This window comes from Rhinolophus ferrumequinum, chromosome 8 (assembly GCF_004115265.2).
Source record: "Rhinolophus ferrumequinum isolate MPI-CBG mRhiFer1 chromosome 8, mRhiFer1_v1.p, whole genome shotgun sequence".
Classification (NCBI taxonomy): Eukaryota; Metazoa; Chordata; class Mammalia; order Chiroptera; family Rhinolophidae; genus Rhinolophus; species Rhinolophus ferrumequinum.
The window spans coordinates 56,314,799-56,341,367 of record NC_046291.1 but is presented as its reverse complement, the minus strand read 5'-3'; the positions used below and the strand labels follow the sequence as shown (position 1 = coordinate 56,341,367).

At 36.2% G+C, this 26,569-nt stretch overlaps 1 protein-coding gene across 2 annotated transcripts in view; it reads left to right on the top strand.

The window, feature by feature from the left end:
- XIRP2 (xin actin binding repeat containing 2) overlaps positions 1-25,995 on the top strand; it is a 102,324-nt gene extending 76,329 nt beyond the window's left edge. Inside the window, exons 4-9 of one of the 2 annotated variants that reach the window (XM_033111811.1) lie at positions 4,342-4,452; positions 4,835-4,907; positions 5,830-5,960; positions 6,628-16,012; positions 18,190-18,323; positions 24,105-25,995. In XM_033111811.1, the coding sequence (XP_032967702.1) occupies positions 4,342-4,452; positions 4,835-4,907; positions 5,830-5,960; positions 6,628-16,012; positions 18,190-18,284 (9,795 nt within the window). In that variant the 3' untranslated portion in view covers positions 18,285-18,323; positions 24,105-25,995. The remainder of the gene's footprint in view (positions 1-4,341; positions 4,453-4,834; positions 4,908-5,829; positions 5,961-6,627; positions 16,013-18,189; positions 18,324-24,104) is intronic. The other variant, XM_033111812.1, reaches the window with a different exon arrangement.
- Positions 25,996-26,569: the final 574 nt, after the last annotated feature.

Below are 26,569 nucleotides of genomic sequence, written 5' to 3'. Positions count from 1 at the left end.
ATTGTTTAATTACTGGCATTCAGCATGCACTGTTTTTTCCACTCTACCGAGGCAGTTATCATTTAGTATTCTGCCAGTCTTTCATCATCTTGTTTTCTATTGGCTATACTTCTAACAGTCACAATAATAGTGAGTCACCATAAAAAAAAAAAGTCTGTCCTTTTCTTTCCTTACTCATTATGCGAGAATGAGTTTGCATTTTTATTGACATAAATATGCAATGTCTTTTCCTATAATGATAGTAACGATGACGAGTTTGGTAGTCAGAATGTGAACTCTTCCTGTGCTGTAGAAATATCCTCAGGAGAAGTGTATATCAAGAATAGATTTTCGTAATATACTTGGCTAATATACGAGCTGACTTCACATTGGTGTGAGCTATGCAAACATCATGATATTATTTTACAATTGTGCCACATCTTCTCCTTTAGATTCCAAAATTAGAGCACATGTTTCATCTGTTTTTCTTTTTTTTAAAGGATGAATGGATGAACAAACCAAGTTTAGCTGTGATTTAGTAACTTACCCAAGATTATGGCATACCTAGTGGAGGAGAAATTAGGACTAATCCGCAATTTCTGACTCCTGGTTAATCCACCTGTGAAAAACACTGTACTTTGTCTCTTGCAGCTTTATCTAAATTTAATTTTAGGGAACCGATTGTATGAATTGTTTTGTGTGAATCGATATATGGTGTTCTGGCCAGAATTCTTTGTTACATTTTATTTGTGTAATTTCATTTTTTCCTGAGCGTTATGCTGATCCATCTTTTACCTAATCGTACACTCTACAAATATCAGCAATTGGGAATAATAACAATCAGATTTAAAATCCAAACTAAATTCATCGTAAAATATGAAAAGGTAAATGATGGAAACAAAACCTTGGAATATTTTAACAGACATTATATACATTACACTAACCAGGGGGCAGAAATATTGATGCATTAAAACTAATATGCCAAACTAGCGTAGCAATTACAGTTCTATTTAGTAATAGCACATAAGTGCTGAAGTAGAAATTTGTAATTCTAAACTAAATTTACATACCTTTGTGCTGTTTATCTTTTGTCATCTCTTACAAGAAAATATACGTAGAGATGATAGACATGGATTGTTTTTACTCAAGTAGGTACATATTAAGTATAAAATGTTTTTGCTCCAGAAAATGATAATTTTAAAAATGTATAAAAAATACATTTATTTACTCTTTTTCTACTACAAATATTTTGCATTTGTCTTTCTCAACACAGAGATTCACATTGCTAACTTTTTATTTCACTCAGATTATTAGCAACAAGTATCAGAAACTAAAATTTCTATGAGTTCCAGGCAGGTTTTTTAAAAATGTCAACGTGGTGTTAAATTGAGTGAGTGACGGAAATGGTGATTACTTGAAAAGCACATACTCCAAATAAAAAGGGCAGCTGCTACTTTGTTCCAGCAAGCCACTGCCATGTTGGAATGTGAATCCAGTGTTTGCCAGATCTTCAAAGTTTTCAAAGGCAGATAGAAATCTTGATTTTTGTATATGTTCATTGACTAATTCAAAACTTTGAAAGCATTGAGTGAGCCAAGTAAGCATGTCTCTGGGCCACAGCTTATCACAGGGGCCCTAGGTATAAATATGATTCTGTAGTAATGATGAATAAGATCATTGCCCTTCAATAAGAATCTGGTCAGGTTCTGTTTCCTTTTCTCTTCCACTGTCATTTAATCAGTACTTCCTATTGCTCAGTGTAGTATAAGGAAGCCATGGAATATTCTCATTATTCTATTCCCTATAGATGGAAAGACTTGTCACACTTGTAAACAGTTGTCATGCAAAGAGTTGATATTTATGCCCATGAATTTTTTCTATCTGCAGTCTTCTGTGATTGTTATTGTTCCCTCCAGTCTGATATTATTGGTATCCTTAAGTAAAACTTGTTATGCGAAGATTCTTATTATATGGAATCATGATCCTTTGAATTTAAAGCAAAGAATATGGTTTATTTATTTTCTATACTTCCTCTTGAGAAAGTAAAGTACATGTTTTGTTCATTGTTCTATCCCCAGTTCCTAGGACATTCTCTGGCAAATAGAAGGTTGAATTAAATTAATTTATTAATGGGAGTTTGCTATTTTAGTCATTTTTTCACTAAGTAAACTTTTCATTAGCACAAACTGTGTGTCAAGCATGTCGTTAAATATCATGTGATATATGTGGATAATTAACTTGGGCTAGAAAACCATTCTGCTTGGGAAAAAAATGACACTGGTCTTCCATTTAATGAGATATAATCTACGTTTTTCTTTTCAGCTTAATTGAGGTATAACTGACAAAATTTTAAGATATTTAAAATGTATATCATGATGACTTGGTATACATATACACTGTGAAAGAATTCCTCCCATCTACAAGTAGTTACTTAACACATCCAATGAAATATAATCTACATTTTAAAGTGTGAACCTACGTTCTGCCTTCAATTCCCTATAGAACTTGTGGGAGGGTATCAACTTTGTGTCTTAATTCTCCTTCCAAGAAAAGTGTAACAAATTAGATCATACTACTGTGTTGCCTTGAAAATAAGACCTAGCCGGACCATCAGCTCTAATGTATCTTTTGGAGCAAAAATTAATAAGTCTTATTTTATTATAATATAAAACCAGGCCTTATTTTACTATAATATAAAACCAGGTCTACTAATCATATAATGTAAGACCGAGTCTTATATTGATTTTTGCTCCAAAAGACGCATTAGAGCTGATGGTCTGGCTAGGTCTTATTTTCAGGAAAACAAGGTACACCGCTCTAAATAAACGTCTGACTGATGCTTGGTTAATCAGAACTTCAACCCTTATACCAAGTGCCCTTGTAGGGGAGGCGACAGGGAGCCACACACTACAAGCCAAAAAAAAAAAAAAAATCACAAGTCAAGATCTCATAAGTTTAAAATTAATAAGTTTAATTAATTTTAAACTTATTCTTAGTTTAAAGGATTAGAATTTGAAAGCTTAAAACTATTTAACCCCATGTAAAAAATAAACAAAACTTTAGTGTTCCTATTTAACTAATAGTAATAAAGCACTTTTGCTCACTTGATTATTCTCTACTAAGGTAAATTTTTAAAAAAATCAGATCTCAAAAACAGTATCTATTAGTTATGTAGATATCAAGATAAAAGTAAACTCCCAATTTCAAACAAGATCAAATACATGTGTTTTTGGAGAGTCATCTGTCCATATCCTTATTATTTGATGTTAAGATTTTTAGCGGTATGCCAACTGTCTCATCATATCAATCAATCAATCAATCAGTCAATCAATCAATCATATACTTGTGTCAGATCACATTCTGTAGTAACAGTAGGGCTGGATCAATAAAATAAATAGAAGTCACGGTTCCAATTCAGCTTGGATCATCTGTACTAACTTAACCAAAATCAAAAGTATCCCTATGTGTGAAGAGAGAGAGATACATACAAGCATAATGTGATCTGTTTATGTTGCTTATAGCTAATGGTTACATTCTTCAATTGAACACTGGCTGTATCATCAAACTAGATGGCCAACTTGAAGACTGGAATGTCTTCCTGTAACATGAAAATTTGACTGAAAAACAACAAAATATGTTTCTTTTTCATCAGGGATTTGCATTTTCTTTTTGAGGATAATATTTCTCATATTGGCTACAAAATGCATCATTAACATTTATTGCTTACTAAGGGTGGTAGGCAGAATAATGGCTCCCAAAGATATCTATGTCCTAATCCCTAGAATTTGTTAAGATGTTAAATTACATGGCAAAAAATAATTAAGAAAATGAAATTAGGATGGCTAATAACTTTACCTTTTGACAGGGACATAATCCTGGATTATCCAGATTGGTCCAATGTAATTACAAAGTCCTTAAATGTTGAAGAAGAGATCAAAAGAGAATCAGAGAGATAGCAATGTGAGAAACTCTCAGCCTGACAGAGGTGGGAGGCCATAAAGCAAGGAAAATGGGTAGCCTCTATAACTGCAAAAGACCAGGGCATGGAGTCTCTCCTAGAGATGCAAAAGGAATGTGTCCCTTCTAACATCTGCCAACACTGAGTAAGACCCATCTAGGGCTTCTGACCTATATAGAACAGTAAGATATTAAATTTGTGCAGTGTTAAGCCACTAAGTTAGAGGTAATTCATTATAGCAGCCAAGCAAACTAATACACTGAGGAACCTTAATTTTTTTTTTCAGAAGCCTCTGTCACTAAAATTGCATTAATAAAAAAAGTTAAAATTTTTAGACTTTTCTTAAGGTATTGTTTGTTCGTTTGTTCATTCATTCATTCATTCATTCATTCATTCCTTTTCAGGAGGTAATCAATAGCAGCCAGGTCAACATTTCAAGAAGCAGCCAGGAAATGGAAAGACATGAGCAAGAAGCTTCCAAAGTGCACAAAATGGATGTTCTTGGAACAGAAATGGTAATTACTTAGAAAAACAACACTTTCCAAATCGTTTTCAGAACTGTGTGGAAATTCTGATCCTTTTGTAAGCAATTGCTTTCTTTGTTCTTTATACATTTAGTAGCAGTACATATCAGTATCTCGCTCCCCTTTATGGAGTTGACATTCTTTGAAAAATAAAACAAGCATTCTAAAAATATAAGTGCACTTTAAGTATAAATTCATATATGTTCTGTGATAGCATGAGCCCTGCATTAAAATATGTGATAGAAATTTAATTATCATCTCTCAGTGTGCACGGAATTCCTGGATGAAAATCACAGTGAAATAAAGAATATATGTGCTGAAATAATTGACTTCTCAAAAACAATTACTTATTTAAAATTATTTTTAAATACAGGCCTCTCATCTTGAAAAACACACTGAAGAGATAAACCAAGCTTCTCAGTTACATCAATATGTTCAAGAAACAGGTAAGAATCTGGTATTATATGACTTCAGTATCCCTTTCTCCTATTCATACGCCTGGGTTTCAGTGGAAGAATTCCAAAGCACAGCCCCTCTCACTAAGTAAAGTTAGTAATTATGACTTATGGTCCCAAAAAACAGGGTAGTATTTCTATATATACTGAGGTTCTCCCTGTGGTGATAGCTGCAAAAGCTTCTAACCTACTTCATTGCCCATCAACCCTATGATGTATTCATCCTAAAAACCTAGAAGGTGATAGGCCAACCACCTCTGAATTGCTTTCGCCTCAGAGAATTAGAATAAAACTCGATATTTATCAAGCTCCCTGAGAACAGAAATGTTATGTATATTGTAGTACCTTTAATAACAGATTTAAGCACTTTTAAGTCCAGTTCTTCAACGTTCAGATATGAGATTAGACTACAGGCAAATCTGTGCAAGTGTTCATAAAATGAGTACAATTTGTCTTGCCTATAAAAGGGGAATGAGAAGTTTTGCTCTACAAAAGAGCTAAGCTAATTGTAACTGAAATGTTACCTGACTATATCTGTATTTTGGTTTTGCTTATGGAAGGCAGTCTTCCTTTTGTGTTCTTCTGCTGTTCTTTTCTTGTTTTATAACTTTTATTATTTTTTTCCCTGAGCATAAAAGTAAAACATGTTTGCAGAAAATTTGCAAAATATTTGCAATTAAAATAAACACCAGTTTCATCACTTATGACTTCCCATCCAGAGATAATCACCACCATTTTTCTTCCTGTATTTCTTGACATATACTAACTTATATAATGAAATAGTGCCATATGTATGCATTTGTACCTTGATCCTTTTTACTTAACTTTTAAGTTTCCCATGGCATTATAATTTCTTCTCAAACATCACGTTTATTAGTTGCATAATATCCCTGGTGTTCTTTTCTGTTTCTAGTCATAGATACACCTGAGGATGAAGAAATTCCAAAGGTTTCAACTAAGGTTTTAAGAGAACAATTTGAAAAGTCTGCCCAGGAAAAGGTCCTTTATTCTGACAAAGAGACAACTCCAGCCAAGCAGATCAAGGTAAGACAATGTCTCTACACAGAAACATATTAAGTGTAAAACCAGACTTAAATACATAACATTTTTCAAATTATGGAATGTTTGAGGTAGTTGTTCAACAACAAAAACTATCCTGACTGAATACTTATTCTATTCCACAAGAATATTATTACCCTACATGGGAAATGCGGTAGAAAGAGTTAGAACTTTTCTCACTAGAGAAAATTGGGGAAGAAAAAAAGTATGTGTGCTCCAAAGTTTAATAACTAAATTAGATAAAATAATAAAGTCAAGTTTAAGTGTCAGATACTTATTCTTTTTTGTTTAAAATTCCAAGGAAAACAAAACAACTCTCAAAATTATGTTACGACTTTTATTGTTTCCCTCTAGATTACTGGCATAGCAAATTAAGTAAAGGAGGAAAAATAATCAAGATTATGTGTATATGTTAAAATGCTGAGTCATTGATGTATTCAATAGTGAATATAACTCTAAAAGGACCAATGGATTATATGAAAGATAGTAACAAACACTGAATATTGCTCCTAAGTATAGATCTCTAAGTGGAGTATATCACCTGTTGTTCCCTATGGAGATGTCATAGCAGGTGGACAGGTGAAGGGCAATACCTAGGAAGTCTTTACCACGCCACCCACCTTTATAAGATTTGATTTTCTCTCCCTTAAAGATTGAAAATGAATATGAAGAGATTTTAAAGCCATCATCAGTTGTGGGTACCTCATTCACTTCTTGCGCTTCAACCAGCCAGAGGAAGGAAACATCAACCACAAGATGTAGTGACCACAGTGCCACTTCCTCAACTCTGGCACAAGCTCATGCCACTTCTTTGGGAAAGACAGAAGAATTTCCTCCTCCCCCGCCTGATATATTTCAAACTCCAATAGATGTAACAGCATTTTCCCAGTCCCCTGAATACCCCAGCCCTCCTAGAATACCACCAGTTCCCAAAGAATTATATTCCAAGCAAAGAAATTTGTATGAATTAAACCGTTTATATAAACACATCCATCCTGAGTTAAGAAAAAACTTAGAAAAAGAGTATATCAGTGAGGTTTCTGAGATTGTTTCTAGTCAAGTGAACCCAGGAAGCTCAGTTTCAGCAGATGTGCAACAGGCCCGGTATGTTTTTGAAAATACAAATGACAGTTCTCAAAAAGTTCAGAACTCAGAAAGAGAACACATGGAATGGGATGAAATTCTGAAGGGGGAGGTGCAATCTATGAGATGGATCTTTGAGAATCAGCCTCTAGATTCCATCAACAATGGCTCTCCTGAGGAAGATAACATCTCCAAGGGCATTGCTGATCAAGAAATCATTGCTGGTAGTGATGTGAAGTATACCACATGGATGTTTGAAACTCAGCCCATAGATACACTGGGGGATCATTCTTCTGGCACTGAAGAAAATGCTGAGAAAATTCCGGAGTTAGCCAGAGGAGATGTCCGCACAGCCCGGTGGATGTTTGAAACAAAGTCATTAGACTCAATGAATAAAATGCATCAGAGTCAAGAAGAATCAGTGGTAACTGCCATAAAGGACATAACTGGGGGGGATGTCAAGACTGTGAGATACATGTTTGAAACTCAGCATCTGGATCGTATTGGACAGCTTCATTCAGTAGATGAGGGTTATCTACTGCAACTGAGGTCTGAGCTCAGAGAAATTAAGGGGAATGTTAAGAGAAGTATAAAATGTTTTGAAACTCAGCCATTATATGTTATCAGAGATGGTTTAGGTCAAATGCTAGAAATTAAAACTGTTCACAGAGAAGATGTTGAAAAGGGGGATGTGAGAACAGCACGCTGGATGTTTGAGACACAGCCCTTGGACACAATTAACAAGGATATCACAGAAATTAAAGTTGTCCGAGGAATATCCATGGAAGAAAATGTCAAAGGTGGGGTGAGTAGGGCAAAGTGGTTATTTGAAACCCAACCTTTGGAGAAAATCAAAGAAGATTTAGAAGAAGTCATCACTGAAATGGAAACAATAATAGGCACAGATGTCTCCAGAAAGTGTTGGATGTTTGAAACACAACCATTAGACATTCTAAAAGAAGTTCCTGAGGCAGATCCTCTAAGATCTGAAGAGATAATAGGAGGAGATGTAAAAACTACTAAGCATCTATTTGAAACACTTCCGATAGAAGCTTTAAAAAATAGCCCAGATATAGGAAAACTTCAAAAAATTACTGCCTCTGAAGAAGAAAGAGGGGATGTTAGGCACCAGAAATGGATTTTTGAAACCCAACCTCTGGAAGAGATCAGAGAAGATAAAAAAGAGTACATACAAACAGTGAAACTTGAAGAAGTTGACAGAGGAGATGTAAGGAATTACACACATATCTTTGAATCAAACAATTTAATTAAATTTGATGCATCACATAAAATAGAGGTGGAAGGAATCACAAGAGGTGCTGTAGAGTTAAATAAATCACTCTTTGAAACAACACCACTATATGCCATTCAAGATCACCTTGGAAAATATCATCAGGTAAAGACAGTTCAGCAAGAAGAAATCCTAAGAGGTGATGTAAGAAGCTGTAGGTGGCTTTTTGAAACAAGGCCTATTGACCAGTTTGATGAAAGCATTCATAAATTTCAGATAATCAGAGGAATATCTGCTCAAGAAATACAGTCTGGAAATGTGAAATCTGCTAAATGGCTGTTTGAAACCCAACCTCTTGATTCAATTAAATATTTTAGTAATATGGAAGAATTAGAAAGTAACACTGAGCAAGCTACAGACATTGTTAAAGGAGATGTCAAAACCTGTAGATGGCTTTTTGAAACCCAGCCGATGGAGTCTCTTTATGAAAAAGTTTCATTAATGACTGGCAGTGAAGAAATTCACAAGGGAGATGTCAAAGCCTGTACTAGGCTCTTTGAAACTCAGCCACTGGATACCATAAAAGATGACTCTGAAGCAACAGTCCAATCGCAAACTGTAAAACAGGAGGAGATCCAAGGTGGGGATGTTCGTACAGCGTGTTTTCTTTTTGAGACAGAAAATTTGGATAGCATACAAGGAGAAGATGGAAAGGAAATCAAGTCTGTGCAAATGGATATCCAAGCTGGGGATGTCTCCAGCATGCGCCATAGATTTGAAAATCAGTCCTTAGATTCTATAAGTTCCAGTTCAGAGGAAGTTTTGAAAAAGATCAAAACCCTAAAGGCTGAAGATATTCAGAAAGGTGATGTTTTAAATTGTAGGTGGCTTTTCGAAAACCAACCAATTGATATGATTAAAGAAGGCCACGAAGGTGATGAACTAGTTAAGACAGTGACAGACATACAAGGTGGAGATGTAAGAAAAGGGTGCTTTATTTTTGAGACTTTTTCTTTAGATGAGATTAAAGAAGAATCGGACTATATCAGCGCCAAAGAACCAATTACTGAAGAAGAAATAAAGGGTGATGTAAAAAACTACAGAATGCTCTTTGAATCCCAGCCACTCTATGCAATTCAAGACCGAGAAGGGTATTATCATGAAGTGACAACAGTTAAAAAGGAAGAGGTAATTCATGGAGATGTTCGAGGGACTAGGTGGCTTTTTGAAACAAAACCATTAGACTCAATTAATGAATCAGAGACTGTGTATGTAATTAAATCAGTCACACAAGAAGATATTCAGAAAGGAAATGTCAGTTCTGTCAGATACAGATTTGAAACGCAGCCACTGGATCAGATTTCAGGAGAATCACGTGATATTGTGCCCACTGTAGACTGTATTCAAGGTGGGGATGTCAAGACAAGTAAACAATTCTTTGAGTCTGAAAATTTTGATACAAATGCATATATAAGAACAGTAAGTGTCAATGAAATACAAAAAGGCAACGTTAAAACATCTACTTGGCTCTTTGAAACCCACACTATAGATGAGCTGAGAGGAGAAGGGTCAGAATATGAAAGTATCAAAACAGTGACCCAGCAAGATATGCAGAAAGGTGATGTAAAGCAGGCAGTATGGCTTTTTGAAAATCAAACTTTGGATTCTATTAAGGAAGCAGATGAAAGCATCACAAAAATCACCAAGGAAGACATCCCTCCTTCTGATGTCAAGACAACTACCTGGCTCTTTGAAACTACACCCCTTCACGAATTTAACGGAAATAGGATAGAAAAGGTAGAAATTGTTGGCAAGAGCATTAAAGAAACTTTAGAAGAACTCTACTCTCAAAAAGTTATAGAGGCTCCTGGAATCATCATTGAAGCTGATGAAGTTGGGGATGTTCGAATGGCAAAATATAAACTAATGAATCAAACATCTCCAGAGATACAGAAAGAAGAAATTATCAGGGCTGATCTCAGAAATATAATGGTGAACCTACTTTCCAAAGGAGACAGTACAAAAAGAGAGATTTGGGTTAGTGAAGAAGAAAAGGGAAATGTTAATCTGACCAAAACTCAATTATTAAACAGATCAGGAGAATTTCATGCTGAAAAAGAAGAGATAGTGAGTGGTGATGTAAAACAAGCAATAAAAAACCTGTTCTCTGAGGAAAGATCTGTAAAGAAAGGCATTTTAATTCAGGAGGATGAAAGAGGAGATATCAACATGACCATCTACTGTCTTCTTCATGAAAATGCTGGTGACACAATTGAGCGTGAAGAAGTAATAGGCGGTGATGTAAAACGTACCATTCATAACCTGCTGTCTTCCATATCAAACAATAAAATATCTGAAAGGGCAAAAATCGATGCCTCTGAGAGAGGAAATGTTCAGTTTTTCACCACATGCATAGAAACTGGAGCTTTGGATTATCTCAAACAACTCCAGACAGAATCAGAGGAGACACTAACAGCTAAGACACAAGAAAGGGAGGAAGAAATAATCGGTGGTGACGTAGAGGGCACAAAACTGTTACTAAAGAAAAGACGGTCTCGGGTTGAACATACAGTTAATGAAACTGACATCATCCCAGGAGATGTGCAGAATACAGTTAAGGCTTTTATGACAGAGCATCAGAGTACATCTTGTAAGACACCCAAAGAAGAAATTATAAAAGGTGATTTGAAATCAACCCTAAATTCCCTCAGCCAGGCCACAAATCAGAAAACTTTGGCTAAAACAGAAGAAATTATAAAAGGTGACACACTGGCTACATTCAAGTCACTTAAGGAATCAAGCCACCAAAAAAAAGAAACTAAGCAGCCCGATGCCATCCCTGGTGATTTTAAGAAAGCTATTGAATGCCTTGAAAAGTCCGCACACACAAGGACAGAAATCTTGAAAAAGGAGCTTATCCGAGATGACCTTGAAACATCATTAAGGAATCTGAAAGAAGCAGAAAGAGCTTTCAAAGACGTGGATAAAAGAGGTGTAATCAAAGAACATGTGCAAGCTGTGATGGTCGGATCCTCACAAGGTCAGCAGAAAACAGAGATTCATCAGGTGGCTGTCCAGACGGACAAAAAAAGTGTTCTGCAGCCAAGACCAGGACCACTTGAGCCAGCAGCCAGGTGGCAAGGGGGAACAGACACTCTCAAACAAACTACAGGCACCTCTTGTCATGGGAATTTAACAGAAGAAAGAACTGAGGTTAATCTTCCAAAAGCCCCTAAAGGCACCGTAAAGATTGTCATAAATCGTGAACAAAACAATGATGCTCTTGAGAAAAGCCTTAGAAGACTGTCTAACTCACACCACAAAGCTATTAAAAATGTGTTGGAATCAGGGGACAGAATGGGTGTCTTGACTGATACCACAACAAAGCAGCATCTTCGAGATGAACAAATGAGCAGACAATTGACTTCGACTGTGTCAGTGAAGGAAAATCTAAAAACAAAAGAATCAGAGATAGTGAGAGAACAGAAGAAGGATGCTGTTTTCAATTCTGCCCAATCTATTGATGAAACAGTTGGAACGCAATGGACTCAGACTTGCAAACTGAGGCACGAACACCAAAAGACTGAGTCGTTCCCTGTGAAGAATTTAAAAAATGTCCAAAACACTGAAATATCAACAGAAACACAAAGCTCTAAGCCCAGTCCAACCCGGGGTCCACTCAACAAGACAGCTGGAGAAACTTGTGAAGTTTCAGGGGACTTTCAGCAACAAACTTTGTTAAAGCAAGAAATGCAATATTCTAATAAAGATATAAAGAAAAAGAAAGTGAACCCTCAACCAGTATGGCAGACTTTGCCTGTAGATCAAGACATGTCAAATACAACAGAAGTGAAAGTCTCCCAAAAAGGCCACAATACATTTAAGGCAACCAACAGAAAGCAGAAGACTGATGTTTATTTGAACAGCCAGGACTTTCTAATGAAGACAAACACTTCCACAGACTTAAAAAAGGCAATGGAAATGTCCTTTAATCCAATCAACTTGAACCCTGAAAATAATGTAAAAGAAAGCGACTGCTCTCTTCCACCTCCATCTCCACCTTCTCCTCCACCTTCCAATGCATCATCTGAAATAGAATTTCCTCTTCCTCCTCCACCTCCTTTAGTGATATTGCCTGAAAAGAATGTGTTTCCTCCCTCACTGTCCACAGAGAAGATAAAGGCTGAATTTGAAAGTTTCCCAGGCCTCCTTCTTCCTCCACCACCAGAAGATGAGAAATCTGAAAGAGAATGTCTGTCAGTGTTTCCTCCTCCTCCCCGTCCTCCAACTCCATCTCTGAAACCAGCACATCTCCTTTCCTCCTCTGTTCAAGAAAAGCATAGTGGAGCATTCGTACAATATTCCCAAGAAGAAGCCTCAAGCTCTCAACAAACTCATTCTCAGGCTAAAATCGTAACAGGGAAATCAAGAGCACGTCTACCACCTCCTACACTTCCCAAACCCAAACTACCTAAGCATATAGCAGATAAAATGTATCATGGTTCCCCAAAAGTTGTATCGGAAAATTCCCTGGCAGATATAGAATGTGAAATTCCTCCCTCAAAGGATGAGAAAAGAGTAATGGTGGCAACTAGCAGTGAACACACCGAGACAAAGCAGAATATGTCTAAAAAATGTACTGGTGAAAGAAAACAAGTGTCTATGGACTCTGCAAGGTCTCTCTCACAGACAGTTCCAGAAACTTCAACACCCAAGGACAAACAAGGAAAAACACCTCTCGTAAAATCTCATTCATTTCCTGTGGGCTCAGGACAACAAAGTCCAAAACCTTATGTGAGAAAATTTAAGACACCTTTAATGATTGCTGAAGAAAGGTACAGACAACAAAGAGAACAGCTTGAAAAACAGAAACAGCAGAGTTCTTGCTATAACATGGTCAAAAAGGAATGCCAAAATCAAAATATATCAGAGTTGGAAAAGGAAGTGCTGTTACAAAAAACAAACGCAGGGGTTCCCCAACCTGGAATAGAATCAGGGGTCACCATAGCCCAACCCAACCCAGACTCTCAAAATCATTCTCAGGCACTAGGACTATGTATGGATAACCAGCTTTCCACAATGCCAGCAGTAACACTTGCTGCCAAGAGGCTCCAACATGTTCTAGCAGCCTCAGAAGACAAAAGTACTACGAAAAAGGAAGTTTTACAGAGCTCAAGGAACATGATACAATCTAAATCAGCTTGCGAAATGAAGCAGAGTCGCCAAGAATGTAGTACACAACAAACACAGCAGAAGTATCTGGAGCAGCTGCACTTGCCCCAAAGTAAACCAGTTTCCCCAAGTATCAAAGTTAGAACCGTCAAGATTCCAACTCTAGATCATGAATTAAATGAAACAGACCACAGCTACGAAAGCCATAAAAAGCAATCTGAAGTTGCCGTGCGAACCATCACCAAACAACAGTACCAGGAATCCAAGAAAACTGAAGCACGCAATGAATATAGTGATAAGCAATCAGTACCTGAAAAATGTTACCAAGTACCTAAGAAGGAGAAAAGAGTAACACTAAGATTGCCTGTAGAACCTGCAGGGAAAAGCCTTGAAAGTAAGCTCAATGGAGTTAATGAGAAGCAGAGAGAATTTAGAGAATCTGAGAGTGGAAAACTTCCAGGAACGGAAGAAGCAATTGAGGGCGCACCGATGATTCGTTCAAAAGAAGAGAGACTAATAGTTGAAAGAAAACAAGGACATTTGAATAAATCAGAACAGAAGGTAGTCAAGCAAAAGGTTACTGATACACATCTTGATTCACAGACTGAGGATTTTCAGCAAACACACATACAGACTTCTGAAAGTCAAGTTGAACAGAAAAAATTGCCGCAGCCATATAATAATCTTCAGGAAGAAAAATGTCTTGGAGTCAAGGGCATACAACAGAAACAAATCTTTTCTAATACTAAAGATTCAAAGCAAGAGATTACACAGAACAAATCTTTATTTTCCTCTGTGAAAGAATCTCAGAAGGATAATGGAAAGTGTGCTATAAATATATTGGAGTTTTTGAGAAAACGTGAAGAACTACAACAGATTTTGTCTAGAGTAAAACAGTTTGAAGCAGAGCCAGATAAAAATGGCCTTCAAACATTTCAGACACTGTTAAATATTATTCCGGTATGGCTATTGAGTGAAGAAAAAAGAGAATATGGAGTTCACATTGCTCTGGAGAGTAACATAGAAAAAATTAAAGAAGAAATAATGCATATTAAAACTCAAGCGGAGGATATGCTCGAGTCCTGTGAAAATATAATTCAAACAGCCATGATATCCTCCAAAGCAGGAAAACAGAGAAATAAACCTACCGGTCTTAATGAAGCATTATCTAAAGTATCTCATGTCGATGTCAGCTGTAATAAAAGCACTGAGCAGAAAGAAAATACCATCACAGAAAAAACCCAGCACCGCCAAGCAGCAACTCATCACCAAGCAACTACTCATAATAACGTGAAAACCCATCAGGAAATTAAATTAGATAATAGGAAGGTTTCTCCTCCTTCTTTAAAAACACGCTCACCATCACCAACTTTTATAACAATCGAGTCGACCGCTCGACGAACAGAAACCTCTCCTAAGGATGAGTTTTCTCAGACTCCTAAAAAGGACAGTTTTGCTGAACCATCACCAAGGCCTGTGTCACAAACATCTGGAATTCACAGAGCAAATACTTCCCCTTCTCCACCCAGGAGTCGCTCTGAACAACTTGTCAAACTCAAAGACACCACTGCAAAGTTATCCAGAGGGGCCATTCCATGTTCACCAGTAAGCCCGGTTCCGATTGTAGAGAAAAGATCTGAGATCATCACGTCTCCTGCAACCCTTCGTCGTCAAATTAAAATAGAAACTCGTGGTACGGACTCTCCCCCTACAATCACAATACCTATAAATGTAAATCATGTTGATAGTGGTTCCTTCAGAGAATCCATGGAAGCTCAAGAGGAAGTTAGGAAAGTAGAGAAAAGGGCGACTTACGTTCACAAAGAGGGGATGAATTCTACTAAGCACCTAGTGCCGGAAACTGAAAGTTTTGACTCAGTCGAAATCATCCGCCAAGTGGAAGGGCCTCACCTGTCAGAGCACACGCAGAGATATGAAGCAGCCAACCGAACTGTTCAAATGGCTGAGAATTTCGTGAATGACCATGAAAATGAAATAAACAGATGGTTCAGGGAATTTGAAGATGACCCAGTTTTTGAAGCCAAGTCAAACACAAGAGTTTATGTAAATGGAGAAGCAAACCATAATAGAAAACAAGAAAGTCGTGCGTTTTGCAAGGAGGGATTTGGATTAACATCTTTAGAAAACACTAGTTTTACCGGCTTTTCTTGCAATCGTCCTAAAGAGTTGCAAGAAAACATTCCTGTTAAGCAGCCCAGTGTACGCTCTGAAACAAGGTCTCTAAGTGAACATTTCTCAGGCTTGGATGCGTTTGAGAATCAAATTGTTGGATCGAAGATGACGGTGTCTTCGCATAACTCAGAAGCTGGCAGATCTGGCTTTGACTTCAAGCATGCCCCACCGACCTACGAAGATGTCATCGCTGGACATATTTTAGATATTTCGGATTCACCTAAAGAGCTCAGGAAGAATTTTCAAAAGACGTGGCAGGAGAGTGAAAGAGTTTTTGGAAGTCTGGGATGTGCAACCTCAGATTCTTCTGCAGCTGAGATGAGAACTGCCTTCCAAGAGGAATCTGCATTTATAAGTGGTAACTAGGCTTGCAAAATGTGAAGGGAGATTAACCCATTTAAAGGCATGTGTTCCATAGCTAAGATGCAGTTAAAAGAGTGCGTGGAAGTAACTAAACAATATAACCTAAGACTAACCGCTTTCCCTGGTTGCCAATGTCCTTGTGTTTACAACGCTTCCTTTTACCACTTTCCCTTTACAAAAGCATATAATATGATTCACCTGCACTGTGTGAGAATAACAAATACTATTACATATATAGATTACAGTATTTTTCAAGGTACAAAGCAGCAGATAAAATAATTGTTATGATGACAGTATTAATGATTATATGCAACTATATATTTATTAATAATTGTACACCCATAGCACATTATTAATATTCCTTATTAAAAGTTATTATTTCATCCGCTTGTTTAAGACAATATTAGATAATATCCCTTGACCTACTATTGACACATTTTTCACTGCCAGACTGAAGTGGTGGTTGCAGTTGAACTCAATAAAGCCTGGTAATAATCCAAGAAATAATTTACACTCATGATATGTGCTTTAAGGATGTTTATTGATTGGTGTCTCTGACAAAAGTGTAGGTATGGAATTAGACCCTTTGTGTATTTAATTATTGTCATTGAGTTCAATGGAGTTAGCTTTCTTTAATGCCACTGATTTTTTTTCTATGACTGATTTTTTTCACCTTTCTTAAATCTTGAATGATAGCTCAGTTCACCTCATTCGCAGATGAACATGGATAGTGCATTTTAAAAATTTGATTGTATTTGGAAGGAGGGAGATTTAAAACATGAACTTAGTACATCAACGAACAGCTCATTTATTTATATTTCCTTACATTTTACAATTAATGAGGCTTCACAATAAAAGGATTTGACATAATTAATGTGTATCATTAGCCTAATCCATTCTTTTAGACAGATTGAAAGAAATAGCAAGCCTAAAAATAAAACTGCTGAAACTAATAACAATGCCTCTATCATATTTGCAACATATGTGTCTAGTTTCTTGGGTTAATATGATTTCTTAATGTGCTTGCTTCTGGCATAATTAAGCAAAGTTGTCTAATTAATTTCAAATGCTCGATTTCTGTTACGATAGCGACAAACATATAGAAAATACAAAAAAATACCCCACAAAACAAACAAACGAAAAATCACCCTGATGTTAAATATAGAAATATTTCTCCTACTAGAGCCCAATAAACAAAAGTGATCTCTCAATAGCTTAAATTGAGCCTCGAAGCACAAATAAGTATATATATATATATATATATATATATATATATATATATATATATATATATATATATTTATTTATTTGTATAAAAATCCTTGAGCTTGTATGCTTTTATGTATAACTAAGATGAAAACTTAGTCATTCTCACTGGATCATTGTGAGGATCCAAACGATACTGAGGTAACTTCTGAACCACTGTGCAAACACTGGTTAGTAATACAACTACTATTATTAGTCATAGGAGCTAGCATTCACCTGACAGCAGCATGTAAATATAGGTACTTTAAAGCAAGGGAAGTGGTGGGGGACTTTAACAGGCAGACATGCAAATCCAGAAAGACCTGAAATCCAAAGCCATTTAGACTGAGGACAAAAGGCCATGAACTCTTCAATGTAATCAGGAGTCTCTTTGGATTCAAGTTAAGAATTGGTGTCATAGAGGTCAACACTAAGTCATCCAGAAAATATTTAAACAAACACAACGTCCTTAGCTGAAAAGACATGTGCATATTTTAGAAAAATCTCTCCAGAATGCTTTAAACAATAAAAGCTTTGGACCAAGTTAGGTGTAAACCTTTATATACATGGAAAGTTCAGTTATCTAGCTAGAGTGATTAGCGGACTCCCCAGGCTGAGTTTACTATACATTCTTTTTAACGTATTAAAGTTAACAAACATATTTTACTTATATATGTTTCCTTAAACAATAAAAGTCAACTTGTACAATGTATAAAATAGTAGAGACACTAGAGTAAGGTTGATTGTACCAGAGTCTCAGACCTGTTGGTAGGACAGCTTATATCCAGAGAAGGAATGTCAGAACAAGATTCTTAGAGCTTTCTACTTGAACTGCATGACCAGTTAATATGTAGCTGATGTTTGTTTTGTTTCTACAGTATGACTGAAAAGAACACTAAATAAGCTTTTGTACATTTTTATTTTTAGAAACTGCTACTCCAAGACAAAGAAATATGTATACTTTGTCAAAAGACAGTTTACCCAATGGAGTGCCTAACAGCAGACAAGCAGAGTTTTCATAAGTCCTGCTTCCGTTGCCACCATTGCAACAGTAAACTGAGGTAAGTGTTCTGTGGTCTGCAGCACACATATTCAAGAGCCTGCGGTGGACTTACAACATCGTTTCTCCAGGAAGACGTAGATGGTTCCAGATCTTTCTGCCATCAGTTGACCCAAACACAAAAGGGATGTGGTCATGTTCTGTTATGTTTGCTTAGGATGGCTGTGAACATTTTCCTTTTGAAATTTTGCTTTCCAAATCAACCCCAGAAGGGTTCCTTTTGTCTAAACATGGAGATCATACAGATACAAAAAATTAAGAGTTACTGTGCAAGTCAGGATTTGTAAGTTGCTGCTTTAGTCTGAAGTCTAGACTCTAGGTCGGGCGTCAGCAAACTTCTTCTGTAAAGGGCCAGGTAGTAAATATTTTCAACTTTGCAGGCCATGCATTTTTTGTTGTTATGTAAACTTTCCAATAGAGTGGAAAAGCAGCCACAGATGACTGAATAAATGGGCGTGGCTATAAACTAATAGGCCTAGCTATATTCCAGTAGAACTTCATATACAAAAACAGGTGGTGGGCGCTGGAGTTTACCTATGTTTCGATTATTCCATCTGAAAAACAAATAAACCTTAGAATAATGTCAGTGTCAGGTCAAATAAAATGCTCTGTTATTCTCTGGTGAAACAGAAGCATCTTATCAACACAATAGCAAATGCAGTCATTTTCCAAACCTCTTGAAGTAAATGCATTTAAATGAATATGGCATTTGGTGTGGCAATGGTCTGAGATGTTGAAATGTAATTATTTTGCTAAATCCAATGTCCATCTCTCAGACTATATCTTTCCCGACTTTAGTTGACAATGTCAAACACCCCTTATTGCAACATTCTTTTCCCTTGGTTTCTGTGACACCAGAGTATAATGGTTTTTCTCCTATCCTTCTCAGACTCCTATGTGGGTGATTCTTTCTCTGTCAATTACAGAGATGTTAGAGTTCCTTAGAATTCTGTTATGGGCATTTATTTCTCTCACTGTTTATATTCTCTCTGGTTTATTGCATCCATTTACATAACTTTAATCATCATCCACGTGGCATTCTGAAATCTGTACCACTAGCCCAACTCTCTCCTCTGTGTGTCAGACATTTATATCTCAATGACTAGCATATATATCCAATTAGATTTCTCATAAGTACAGCAAATTCAATATGCCCCATTATCTACCAAAATTTCTTCCTTGAATTCATGGTCTGTGTGCTACTCTCTCAGGAAATGACATTAACTTTAATTCAATGACTGAAACATAAAAATTACCTTTGACTCCTTCCTATCCTTCTTTCCCTATACCCAGGCAATGACCAAGTTCTGTAATTTCTGTCCTATAAATGCCTCTTGACCTGTACACTTCTGTCCATCCCCACAGCTCAGGTATCTTTCAAGCAAGTGTCATCTCTCACCTGTACTAAGGCAACAGCCTTTCTAGCTAGTCAGCCTCCCCGCTTCCAGTATCTCTCACCAACATCACCACCGCTACCAATCTGCATCCATGCCATGCTCTGTAATGTAGGGAGAATAGTCTTTCTAAAATGCAAATCTGAGGTCACGTACGTTTAAAAGATAGAATAGTTTCCTCTATACAAAATTAACATCTTAATATGAATTAAAAGGTAATTCAGGATCTTGCCCCTGTTCCTCTCCCAACACCTCTCCCTCGCATTTTCTTTTCATGTTACTTTTCATGAAGACTGAACTTCTTTCAGTTCCACAAAATCACTATTTTTCTCTCTCATATCGATCTTGTCCCAAATGTTATTTCCACTCCTTCCAGGGGTGTTCCTCTGCTTCTCCCCCAGCTCTCCACCAAGCTAATACCCATGCATACTTCAGACTTTGGAAAAAAGCCAAAGTCTGGCTTCAGGTTTGGAAAAAGCCTGCTTGGACCCCCATAGTTGGATCAGGTGTCCTTCTCATGTGCTCCCAAAGTATCTCCTATACTCGCCCCATTCTTAACACAATCTAATGTAATTGTCCCCGCTGTACGAAATGTGTTAATGTTTGCCTTGCCAACATCAAATAAAGGCTGATATATAATAAGAACTCAAAAAAGATTATTTAATGACTATTTTTAAAAATCGTTGTATAAGCAACCATAAATACAGAAAACCAATCAAAGCAAGATATGGCTCAAAAAATTATTATAAAGTGAACATTTTATAGCCACTACTAAGGTCAAGAAATACAATATCACCAGCCACTCGAGAAGGTCCTTCCATGTTCCCTACCCAAACACAGCCTGCTCTGTCCTGTGAGTAGATAATATACTATTCAATAATTGCTTCCTTGGATTTTTATAGTTGCTTTTTTTAATCCAAATGTGCTTTCCTAGATACTATAATTTTATCCACTTTTTAATACTTTGATATGTCTTTTAAGTTTTTTTTTTCCATCCATTCCTTTCACTTCTTACAATTTATTTGTGAAGAATTCAGGACTTTTGACCTGTAGAGTTTTCCCCAGTGTAGACTTGCTGATTGCATACTTACAGTGCAGTTTTCATGCTCCTGTTTCCTCTGACAAATTGTCAGCTGAATCTAGATTCTGGTTTAAACTAAGATTTGATGCCTTTCACAAGAGCATAGGGAATATTGGCAAGAGTATATATAGTAAGCACGTATATCTGCTTCTCTCTCATTTTGTGATCATAGTTGGTATTGAAGCTTAGTACCTATATCCATTAATTGATGTTGGCAAAAAGTTCTTTTGTTCTCTCTTTTCATTATTAGTTAGAATACTTTTACAGGATCTGCTTCCCTTCTTCTATTTGGTTACATGGTGGTAGAGTCGGTGGAGGAAAGGCAGGATAAATGTATCATTCTGTCCTTTTCTTTATGAGTTTTGCCAACGCATCAGTTACTTATTTAACAATATAATGAAATGATGCCTCGTCATCCCCTACAGGTAACCAATTTTAAAATGTTTTTTAATATCTTTATAAACTCAAAGATTTACACGATTGGCTTCAATCAGATGCAATTATTATCATCACTGAAACTCAAATTATTCTATCCTTGGAGAGTAGAAGCCCCTTCAAGTTGTCTTCTGAGTCCTTTTGACAAGACCATAGCAGACTTTGCTAGTTTCCTCATTATCTTATGGGACTAGATGTTCCATACTCATTCTGTACAGTTATTGCCCCAGGCCTGAAATCAGTCATTTCTCCAGGCCCTGGTTCTTTTAGTGAGAAATAACATTTCAAGACAATAATCTTGAGGCTCTTTCTACTGGGTTGGTTACGATTTCTAAGTGTTTTAAGTGTTAACAGTCATAAAGGAAAAAATACATTGATTTTGTAGTGATATTACTAAATTGAATTCAAACTACTTTGCTTTTGCTTAGCCTCTTCTCCATGACGTTGGCATCTCCTTTCTTCCAGTTCAGGACTCAAAGACAAAGAAGACAACAGATGTAGAATATCCTATATTCATTTGGTCAACAGTATTGGAATAACAGAACTATCAGCACCACTAACTTGATTATCAAAACATTAAAAAATTTCCTTTACTCCCCACTCACACGCTGTTTTTAAAAATTGTTGTATTATATCGTCAGGGTCATATTACAGAGCCATTACATATCATATATCTCCCTCTTTGCGCTAATTTCAGCTTTAGTTTATCAGAAAATAAATATATCTAATGCTTGCCATCAGTCCTTATATTGATGTTTCTGTAGTTATTCTGGTTCTTCAAACTTGTTTTCTAGTAGATTCCTCAGAAAAGGCTCACGGAAACAATATTCCTTGAGCTCTTACATGCTGGTAACAATTTGTGTTTACAATGGAAAGTCAGTTTTACTGAAAGTAAAATCCTTGGCTTACACTTTATTTAAATGCATTATTCCATTTCTTTCTGGCATAAAATGTTGGAAATGTCTGATAATAATCTAACTTACTTTCCCTTATAAGCCATATGCTTCTTTCTTTTTCTTTTTAGAAACACAAAAGGATTTTCTTTTTCTTTAAAGTCCAGTAATTTTACTAGTATAGTTCTTGGCATTGGTCATTCTGGGTAAATAGCGTCAGTTACTCAGTGTGCGCTTTCAGTTTGTAGCTTCATACTTTTTATATCCGGAAAGTGTCCTTAAATTATAGCTTTTTAGTATTTAACCTGTTTCATTGCTTTCTTATCTTCTTCCAGAACTCTGGTTATCTATACATGACATTTTGTGCCTATCTTTATATTTATATTTCTCTCAAATCCTTATTTCTTTTTTCATATCTGTTTATAAATTTTTATCTCAATTCTCCTATTTCCTTCCTTAAGGCACTTTCTATTGTGTTTATTTGCTCTTTATTTCTTTTCATTTAGTTTTTGATTGCTCACTTTTTTTCTCTTTTATTCCTGTTTTTTTTCCTGATTTCCAGAACCTCATTTATGACTGTTTCTAATTCCAATTCATTGCCTTCTTTCACGTCTTTTATCATTTTCTTAATGTCTCCTAGCTCATTTTGAAATAGTAGGTTAAAATTTTGATGTTTTGAGAACATGTTTTTCTGGCACATTTTCATTGTCTACGGGGATATTATGATGTTCCTTACTCTTTTATTTCTTGTAATAACTTTGTGTAATATTTGGCTTTGATTCTTTTCTGTTGCTCATTTGTATGTAGAATTAGTTTTCCCAGATCTCAGAAGGAAGCACAATTCAGGATGGTTTTCACAACTTCACAGAGCTACCGCTTATAGTATTCATATTTTGTTCAAAAAACTATGATGTCTTGACTTCTAGGATTTCCTACCTTGGTTCCTATCACCCATGTTAGTGAGAACCTACTTTTTTATTTCTGTCATCATTATACAATTCAATTTTGATTCCACTCCCATATGTTTTTTTCCTCAGTGTGGGGTCTTATTTTGAAAGGGGATCTCCATGGGTCAGTTCTGAGAGTTTGATTCTCCAGCCTCTTCAGGCTTTCCTACCATAAACCCTTGCTCTCACTGGCTATTGGAGAGGGCAAAATCCCTCCCAATTTCAGCTGCTGTGCTCTGATTGGTATGTGGTACTTTCCAAGAAATATTATCTGGCTGTTTTGTCATCTCATATTTTCAGGTTCATCAGACACCTTCCTTGCTCCCTCTGTTTTCACTCATACAGATGTGACAAATTGTGCTAGTCTTGTAGCTGTTGGTGGTTTGTCCTTAACTTGTATTTTGGGGTCGGTGGGGTACCTTGTCACTTAGTTTTGTTATAAATTTTATCGATGGGTTTTAAGGTTTGCTGTCTGTTGATGTATCTGTTTTTATGTGGAGATTCATAGATATTCAAAAATGATGCCATTGCCTTTGACTAAATTCAATTTTAATTTTAACAGGCACTCTATTTGTTGATCACCCCAAAGAGGCCCGATAAACAATTGCATAGACAAGCTTTCCAGTTCGTTCAAAATCCAGTTAATAAGGAAGTTCAAATAGTTGATTTCTGTGTGTGTGCTATTCAGGATTTATTGCCACGCCTCACATAAGTTACTAAGTTAGCAAATATTTAGTCCTATCATTTTGCACCATCTATAACTGCATGTGCATTACACTGTACTATCTATTATAGCAATACCTGACATACGGCATGAAATCCTAAATATCACATGCCATGTATCATGTAGGGTATCATGGTAACTATTATCTAACAGAAATGTTCAATTATAATAATAAGCACATTCCTCTTGCCAGTAGTTAATTGCACAGAATCTCTGACTCATTCTTGAAATAATTAATTCCCTAATTCCCTATGAATTTGCAGGGCATATGTAGAATTTTCAATTTTTTCTTTTGTTCTTTTTGGCAGTCTGGGAAACTATGCATCACTTCATGGACAAATATATTGTAAACCTCACTTTAAACAACTTTTCAAATCTAAGGGAAATTATGATGAAGGGTTTGGACACAAACAGCATAAAGATCGATGGATTTACAAAAATCAAAGCAGCTCAGTGGACTTTATTCCGAATGAAGACCCAAATACGTATAAAAACAGTGCAGAAAATAACCCCGAACTTGAAGATCTTAATAAACATATAGATGCTGGTGACAATGAAGGGCAAAGGGATGACTTGAGAAAATTTGGGGAAAGGGGAAAATTAAAAATCATTTGGCCCCCTTCCAGGGAGATGCCTAAGAAAACCTTCCCCCTTGAGGAAGAGCTCAAAATGAGTAAACCTAAATGGCCTCCTGAAATGACAACCACTACACCTGCTGAATTTAAAAGTGAATTACTAATAGAGCACATTAAAACTCTGGAAAATAAAGGACAAGAGCTAGATAACATTTCTTTCCTGCAGCCATATCTGCAGTCCATTCATATGTATCAGAAAGAGGCTGTTATAGGAATCATAGCAAAGGATATGTATGAAGCAAGAAAAGATGAGAAGAAGGAAGGAAATAAGAATGTGCACGATAAGCTGAATGATGCTGAAGAGACAAAGAACAAGAGGAAAAGTGAAATGGATCTTAGTGACAATAATGTGCTTGTGCAGAGTGCTGAGAAAGAAAGAAATGAAAAAATGAATGAAGCTGATGGTGCAGAAGTTTTACAGGTTACTAACACTGACGATGAGATCGTGCCAGAAAATCATAAAGAGAATTTGAATAAGAATAATAATAACAATTATGTAGCAGTCTCATATTTGAATAATTGCAGGCAGAAGACATCTACTTCAGAATTTCCTCATCTATTACCACTGTCAAGTGAAGCGAACTACACTGCAAGTGAATATCAAACTGAAAATTTAGAAAATGCATCTAGAATCTCGGAGTTACTTGGTGTATTTGAATCTGAAAAGACTTATCCAAGGAACATACTAGCTATGGCTCTCGATAAGCAGACTGACAGAGCTACTGCTGGCAGTCCTGTGCAGTCTGCCCCCAAATCAGGCCTTAATAATGGTGGGTTAATAGTAAAGGCGAAAAGTTCAATAGCCTGTTCTGATACAAACATCTTAAACAACAAAGGAAACCACTCAAATAACAAAAATCTACACTTCTTCTTTTCTAACGCTGTGAAAATAGCTGCTTTTTCCAAGAAGAACGAGAACATTTTTGAACGCAATTTAATAGATTCTGTAGATCAAATAAAAAATATGCCATGTTTGTATTTAACAGAATTTGGGAAGGACATCAAACATTGTCATGGCGAAACAATAGGCGCCGCCCCCATCAATGGAAATACAAGTTTTCATGCTCTGAGCAGTGAATGTGCAGCTAAGCCTGTGTGTCCCACAGTGGAGGTCCAGTCTGAACAACTCACCGTGGAAGAGCAAATTAAGCGGAATAGGTGCTACAGTGACACTGAGTAAAACAACTTTGGCCACTTGCAGTCCACACTCAAGCACTGAGACATAGTGATGTCCTGAAATAAGACTTTGAGTATTTTGATAACATTTGTTGAATTTGTTGTAAAGGTAATGTTCAGATATCTCCTATCTATCACGGTGGGAGATTCTTTGTATTACACTGTATAATGTTTTCCGTAATTGGTTTGAATCTACTTTTATTCTGAATGGAAAGAAGACATGGAACAATATGGGTATGTTTTCCTGTCAAATGGCACTTAAGTATACCACTCTGTTTTACAACACGCCAGCAAACATCATTGGTGAGATTCTATACTGCTGATATTTATCACAATTCTTATACCTCCTCTATAATTTCTGTTGAAATAAAATTAAATTGCCTGGGATGTAAACCAAAACACTTCTGTTACTTTTTCCCATATATATGGTCATTCTACATATATACGTTTTCTATGGTTTCAGAAGTATTTGTCTTGGAGCAAGTATGTAATATGCACACGCATGTGCCCACACACATTCACACACAACCTTGGGAAAAATAAAATACGAAACCAAAGCCACAATATTATTAGAAAATATAAAATTGTCTTTCTCTTTTTTAAAGACAGAGGGATTATTATGGTTCTTTAAATAACTGTCTATATTAAACTACCATGGAATATGTCTACAAACTTTTAATGAAAAATATCCATTTTCCTCAGAATAATGTGGAGTCCATACTCAGAAATTAACTGGACTGGAAAGGTTTTGGAAGTTACTTAAATAAATTATGCACGTTGCATTTTTTTATTACTTACTATATGCAATTGATAAATATATAAACCGTTTTGCGTCAGGTTGTTTTCCCTTCAATTTAATGGGTATTAAGTTTTTCTGTTAGGAAAACATTGTCTTTTGAAAACTTCTGAATTTTCTGCTGATTTTGTCCTTCCTCAAATACATTTGATAATTCTGAGAGGAA